This window comes from Micromys minutus, assembly GCF_963924665.1.
Source record: "Micromys minutus genome assembly, chromosome: 27".
NCBI classification, from domain to species: Eukaryota; Metazoa; Chordata; class Mammalia; order Rodentia; family Muridae; genus Micromys; species Micromys minutus.
The window spans coordinates 34370748-34378279 of NC_137962.1; the positions used below are offsets into that span (position 1 = coordinate 34370748).

Below are 7532 nucleotides of genomic sequence, written 5' to 3' on the forward strand. Positions count from 1 at the left end.
CGTATTCTAGTTTGAAGGGTGCCCCAAGGAAGGTAGTATTTCATTGGCACCCTTTGACCTGGTGTCATGGTGATCTGACTCTAGGACTCAGTCCCACTGCAGTGCCATCTCTGTGACACACAGAGAAAACCAGGGAACAGGCAGAAGAGGAGAGCATGCTGGCAAGCCCATCTCTACAGGGACAGTCACCTCTGGCCGTATTTAATCCCATTTTTGTGAGGCCCTTGGCCTGTTTCAGGCTCTGCTGCAGATAGAGGTCAGGGTAAGGCAGCTTTGTGAGAGAAGGTGTGCTCATCGAGGTGGTTAGCCAAGGATGCTGTAGAACACAACTCTAAGACTGCCTCCAACACTTCTGCCCTTGACAGAAATGCTTGGAGCTGAAGACAAGCCTCCTAGCCCGCCAACGGGGTACACAGTCGTCGCTGGACCGCATCCGGGCCCTCCTCAGACTGATCCAGGGTGAGCAGATGCTTCAGGTCGCTATGGCAACCACCAGCCCCACCCCGCTTCTGGCCGGGCCCTGGACCAAGCCTTCCACCACCACCACCATGCGCACTGCCCTCCAGCACCCCCAGAACCACAACTGACCCCAGGAACCTGCAGAACACTCATGAAAAGTTACTGGGGCCTTGCTCTCAAGACCTGGAGGATCTGTCGGCCTTAATTCCTAAAGTCTATGAATTTTAGACAAAAATTAACTAGACAGAGTGATGAGGAGAGAAAGGAGGAATGAGAAGAGTGTCCTAGGCCCAGACCAGCCTGAGGTGGATTCCTACACCAGTTGCAGGGGACACTTGGAGGCCAGGTGAGGGTGTCTCAGACCCAGGCACAGGAGGCCCTCACCCTTGGCTGTCAGGCCTCCCTGGCTTTCAGCTTTTATGGCCAGCTCTCTCCTTGCTGTGTCCCCCAGAAGAGAGGAAGACTTTAGACTTCAGAGAGTGAGGCAGACTGGGCCACACATGGCTTGTGAGGAGGCAAACTGACAACAGGTAGCTGGTTAGTGGGGTGGGCAGGGTGAGCCTCTGGTACAAGAAAGGGTAGCTAACCTAGGTAGTTCCCCAATAGCCCTGGGGCTCCCTATGCCCTGCTGGCCCCTAACCCATCAGTATTACCATGTTGAAAATCAGTCATTTAACTGGACAAGTAACAGGCCAACTTCTCCTGAGGTCACCATTGCACGGGCTGCCTGGCCTAGCCTCTGCCTCATCCTTTCCTAGTTCGCGCTCTTGCTGCTGCCCACCTCGTCCTATTGCCAATCCCTGGAATTTTCCTTATGGAGTTCTGGGCTAGAGGGAGCAGCCACCCAGCAGGGGAGGTACCTGGCAGGTTTCAACTCCCAACCTTTAGAAGCAACTCTCCTTTGCAGGAGCCACCCAGCATCCTGCCCACTTTTTTTGCCAGTTAAAAAGACACTATGCCAAAAAGAGCTTCACACTTTTTGTATAGCGTTTCGTTGTTGTTATTGTTGTTGTTGGTATGATCTGTAATGTGAACTGCACCCCTGCCTGCCTTCCTCTGCACCTGACAGTCTCTGCTCCGATAGAGGAATTGATAACCTCCCTGAGAGGGACCACGGAGCACCCAGAAGGGACTAAAGATCCAGTGGGAAGGTAGAGAGGATGGTGCACTTGGGGCCCTGGCCTTTGGAGACTCCAGAACCCTCAATGCTCTCCTCAAAGCTGTCTCCTTATTCGCAGGGAGTGTAGGTTCCTAGGCACCCTAGGGGCTCCTGCACCTCTGTGAGCCATGCAGCCCACTTCGAAAGCCTCGCCCTGTCCCGAGGGACACAGCACAACCCATATGTGACCAGGAGCCACAGGGTTCCCCACGAGCATATCACATGGTGCCGAATTGCAGTGAGCACGCGTGCATGCGCCACGGCCACAGATGCACACCTGTGCACGCAGACACACGTGCAGAGCGGGAAGGCTGGCTGGGATCCCGTCACCAGCTACTTCCCCTCTTGTCATTTCTCACGACTCCGGGAGAAACTGTGCTGTAGGATACAAATCTATTTTAATACACATTACACTGGGTTGAACAAGATTTTTATATTCTTTTATTGATGAACAACGTGAGCCCTGTGAGGCACACGCCTTTATATATTGGTTACGCGGTGCCGATTATGCGTTATCGCACGGCTGGTGACGTAACTGTCTTCAGGTTCTTTTGTTGGTTTGATTTTCTTCTTGGATGGATTGAGTTCGATTTTGTAAGAAACGTGGGAGGATGTTGGAAGGTTGGACCCGGGAGGGGGTGCTGCTGACGTGTCTCGAGACTTAGTTTGGGGTTCGTTTTTTTTTTCGGGGGAGGGAGGACCAAGGGGGACCGTCCAGTGGATAGTGGCTAGAGAAAGTGTTTGTCTTGAATATACCAGTGTAGTTTTCCTTCTGTATGATGCATTAAATCCAATTTCAAAGCCCGGTGGTCCTGTGTCCTTGCTTTCGGCGTGGGGCTCTGGGGAACCCAGGGAAAACTGGGTGGGTTTAGAAATGGCAGATAGCTAGGATCACATGACCTTGCCCACCCCAAAGGAAAGCGAGAACTCACTGGGTCGACCCCAGTCCTGGGAGGTAGCTGATTCATGTTATAGAAAACACCAAAATGACCTTGGCTGGTCCCTGTGTGGAGTACCTGGCACGTTCAGGCTTCTCACCCGCTCCTCCTCAGTCATTCTGCCTCTTGGACACATGAGCTCACCACACCATCTCGGTGTTTCCATTCCAGAGCGCAGGTGAGCTCCAGACCCTTCAAGGGGCCTTGGAATCAGCCTGGAGAACAGGGTTCGCCTGTATCTGCAGCTATGGTGGGAGAAGAGCCCGTTGAATGCTACCTGTGGCACTGAAGACGGAAACACGCATGCGTCTGCTCACTGCCGGCCTGGACAGCCCAGCACGCATGCTCACTGCAACCAGGGACTAGTGCGATCGCTCAGGGGAGCTCATGGTTTTAGAGGCTTCACAGTTCAGCTCTGCTTGTACCATCTACACACTCCCCACCACTCTATCTCCTGAGCAGCCTTCACATCCTCCCCAGTCCCTAGATCTTTTCTGTTCTCTTGCTCACCTCCACCCCTCTATCCCATAGCTCCCCTGGGACAGTCTAAATAGTCCTCAGTGACTTAGGCAGATCCAGTGGGTGCCCTGCTCATGTGGCCCACATGACTTACCAATGACGCCTCACTATTGAAGCAGCTCACACGGCCCCTCAGGGATGACAGTCCCGTGTCTACTTGCCTCTTCCCTAACCTCCGTACTCTGGAGACTTCCGGTCTACATTTGTAGCCACCCCAGACTGACAGCACTGAAGGACACCTCAGATACAGCACAGGCTCCACTGAGCTGGCCCTTTCCCCAACAGTACCCTGCCAGTCACCCCCTGATCACATGATCTCCACACCCATCTCTGGTAAACTAGTCAACTGTTGTCATTGTGACAAATAAGATGGGACACATCTCCCTGGTGCTCTGGGGTCACTGTCACTTGGCCCTCAGCCCCTTTGTCACCTAGATTTAGAGCATTGTCATCATCTACCTGCTCCTTCCTATTCAGCTGCTGGTGACAGGTGTGGGCGGGGCACTTGCCAACAGGTCTGCTCCCTGTGTGCTCAGCTGAAGTTAAGTCTTTACCTCACCCATCTTCCTTGTGGCATCCAGGGCCACATGGCCCTTGGTCCCTGCTCTCTTCGGGTCCCTGTCTGCTACTTTCTACCATCCCCACCTCCTGCTCTGTCAATTCACAAAGCAAGCGCCTACCACAGGGCCTTTGCACACCCAGAGCCTCTGCTCCGTGGGCTCCTGCTCACTGACTCCTCAGGTTGCTTCAAGACTTGACCTTGGCCATTGTCACCGCTCCACGTCAGCTCTCCCAGCTCCCTGGCAGCAGCTCCCATGGCCCTGCCCACCCCTGCCTTTTCCTACTGGTTGTCAAGACGTCACGATCCATTTTTCATTTCCTCTGTCAGGGAGATGAGAGTTTATCCGTGTGTTAGGCAAAAATGCTTGAAGGGAAACAGCCTGGAGGGGGAGAGATTTTGGGCTTGAACGTTCTAAGGCTTCAACCTATCATGGTGGGTGGTGGGAGATCTGGCCAGGCCAAGCAGTGCATACCATAGTGGTGAGGAAGAAGAGACACAGGGAAAGGGTACATAGATAGGGGCAGGGGGAGATTTACTTGTGTAAAAACTATCCCTCTGGTGCCCTCCCTTTTTGAGCTGGTTAATATTTATTCATACATTCATTTCTAATGTTAAATTGTGTGTGTGTGTGTGTGTGTGTGTGTGTGTGTGTGTGTGTGTAGTGCATGTGTGTAGGAGCCCTCGGAAGTCAGAAGAGGAATCGGATCCCCTAGAGCCTGAGTCACAGGCAGTTGTGAGCTGCTATGTGGGTGCCAGGAACCGAACCCAGGTCTTCAGCGAGAGCAGTAAACATTCTCTGAGCCATAGCCCCACCCACGACCTGTTTGTCCCCCAGCCTGCAAACTCAGTACTACTCATTGTCATCACTTTCACGGTTAAATGGATCTGCCCACGGCTTCAGACATACCCTGGGTGAGCTCTCAGTTCTGAGGCGCTTCTCAGCCAGATAGAGTCAACCATCAAGGCGCCCCATTATAATCTGCTGCAAGACAAGCAGCCCCGAGAGCAAAGCTGCTGGCCCAAGGGTGCCTTGTCTCCTGGCCAGGATGCCATGCTGAGCAGGCGGAGGGACAGGGACATCAGAGCTCCTTTCAGGGAACTGGTCTAGCAAGTCTGTGACTATACCCTGTGCTCCGCCTTCTGGACACCGGATACCTCTTGGCTCTTGTGTGACATCCTGAGGTCACAACACCAACCCTGAAAATACAGCTCCTGACCCAGTGCACTGTAGTTAAGGACTGAGTGGCATCACTTCTGAGTGAGAAGGGATGGAGGAGGGGTTTCCAGGGTGACGCTCTTAGCCACAGCCAGAGAGTATCTTTGCTGCACAAAGCATCGAAGTTTTGACTGCTTGGTTTCTCTCTCTCCCTCTCTCTCTCTCTAACAAGATGGGCTCTCCTGTAGCTCAGGTTAACTTCTAACTCACTGTGTAGTTAAGGACATCCTCCTGCCTCTACCTCCTGAGAACTGGCATTGCTGGTGATTGCTAGCACATCTGGTTTGTTTGGTGCTGTGATCAAGCCCATGGCTTTGTACATGCTAAGTGAGCACATTACCAACTGAGTTATAGACTCAGCCATCAGGTATGTTTTTACAATATTTACTGCTAGGCACTTTAATCCAGTATTAGGGAGGCAGAAGCAGATGGAACTCTGTCCGTTTGAGCCTGATCTACATAGCGTGTGCCAGGTTAGCCAGGACTATATAATGGCACATGGTCTCAAAAAATAAAAATAACGAGATATCATTTATAGCCCAAATTCTGCCTGCACACCTTCCTCTGCCTTGTCTATCTGCAACTTACAGTGACTAGGGACCATCTCTGGCTAACTTTGCCCTTTAGGGCTGCAGCCAGGCCTTCTCCAGTAGGATCAGAAGCCCAGCTGAGTGGAGGAAATTCTTCTAGTCTCACAGCCTTGGGGTGTCGATTAGAGACTGGAGTCTACCTTGACGGTTGCCTGTCCTCCATTTTTCCTTTTTGGATCTCTCTGTAGCCACGATTCCCTGATTGGTTTGCACTCTGAGAAACCCACCAAATCTTCCTGCCTATTCTAATATTGTCTAACACATTGTTACATGTGCCCAAACACAGTGACATGTGCAAGCCTCTTCTACCTCCCCCTTCCTTCCTTCCTTCCTTCCTTCCTTCCTGTCTGTTTTGGGTTTGGACACAAGAGTTTCACCATGTAGCTGGGCAGGCCTGGAAGTCACTATGAGGACTGCCCACGTCTACCTCCCAAGTGCTGGGAATGGTAGTGAGTCCCACCATGCCTGTCAGCCACCCTCCCGATCTATAGCTCGCGTCTCTTGCCTCCTACAGTAGCTGGACGTCTAGTCCAGTACTGAATGGAAGAGGTGAGACTTGGCATCTTTCGTTAATGATGAAGTTTCAATAATGGAACAGAACGGGCAGAATGGATGCATATTTAAAGTGGAGGTCATTACATTGGCTTACAGGGTACAGGCTGGATAGTCACACATGGCTGTCTCATACGGGACAGGCAGAGAGCCCAGTAGCTCAGTCCATGAGGCTGGACATTTCAAGAGTCTCAACTCGGTGCCAAAGGCATGGAGGATTCCTCTGGTTTTCCTTTGTCTTGGAAGGCTCAAGAAACTGGGTTCTGACCTCAGTGGAGGACAGCAGCCCTCACCAGCAAGAGGCCAAGGCAGGCAGACAAGAAAAAAACGTTTTCCCCTTAGGTGTCCTTGTATCTGGTCCCTAACTACTGAAAGGTGCCACCCATTCAAGACAGGTCTTGATTAATCTAATGGAGAAACCCTCATTGGCATGCCCAGGGGCTTCTCCCTTAGTGATTCTAATCACATCAAGTTGATAGTCAACTGTATGGTAGGTCAGAATTCTCTTCTATTCAGTTTGCTTTGGGTTTTATTTATTGTTTTAGTGTAAGTGTGTGTGTGTGTGTGTGAGAGAGAGAGAGAGAGAGAGAAAGAGAGAGAGAGAGAGAGAGAGAGAGAGAGAGAGAGAGAGAGAGAGATGAGTTCAGGGTGCCTGTAGAGGCCAGAAGAGCGTGTCAGATCCCATGGCTGAGTTATAAGTAGTTATGAGCTGCCCAGTGCGGATGCTGGGAACCAAACTATTTTCTGCAAGACCCTCAATTGCTTTTAACTGCTGAGCCCTTTTGCTGTCCCATAGGCGGTTTTTTTTTTTTTTTTTTTTTTTTTTTTGGCTTTTTAATCACCATCTTAATCTTTTCAAATGCATACACCATGCTTTTTAAATCATGTGAGTGTCCCAGTTCTGCCCATGTGATTGTTTATATTAATTTTCAAACGCTAACCCAAGTTTAAATTCTAGGAATAAGCCCTATTTGCTCGCGGCACAGCATTCCTTCCGTCGGCTCCATTTGACGTGCTGTTATGAGGTGTTCTATACTGATGCTTCCGTGGGATGGTCAATTCTGCCTGTCTTCCTGAAACCTCAGACACTGTAATACTAAATAATTCAGAAACATGTCCCTTCTTTCCCGAAACTTTTTTTTTTTTTTTTGGTTAGACTGTACTTGTGAAGCCATCTAGAGCGAAGGTTTCCTTATCGAGGAGACATTTTCATCTAACATTTCAATATGTTTTATACTCGGGGCTGCTGGGATGGCCTGTTCTGCTGGCGGTTCCAATACTCCGAGTTACTCGAGGAATTATCACTTAGGCTGATTTTATCGTAAAATTGTCGGTGACGGTTTGACAATCTTCTCGCTCCCCACACACTGTAAAGCAATAAGCACCTTTTCCTTCTTAATTTTTGCTTCTTCTCGTCCTGATCTGTTTGTTGTCTGTCGGGGGTTCATAAATGCACGGATTTATGTGAGGGGCTGACTTTTGGATTTGTTTACATTCTCTTGTTTGTTACTGCCTTATTGGTCTTGTTTGTTTTGGG

General features: G+C 50.5%; 1 protein-coding gene across 2 annotated transcripts in view; it reads left to right on the top strand.

Annotated features, from left to right (window-relative positions):
• PHF21B (PHD finger protein 21B) overlaps nucleotides 1-2303 on the top strand; it is a gene marked incomplete at its 5' end in the record, with an annotated part of 69672 nt that extends 67369 nt beyond the window's left edge. For both annotated transcript variants that reach the window (XM_080939694.1, XM_080939695.1), the window contains one exon: nucleotides 366-2303. In XM_080939694.1, coding sequence (XP_080795820.1) covers nucleotides 366-587 — 222 coding nt within the window. In that variant the 3' untranslated portion in view covers nucleotides 588-2303. The remainder of the gene's footprint in view (nucleotides 1-365) is intronic.
• Between the last annotated feature and the right edge of the window lie 5229 nt (nucleotides 2304-7532).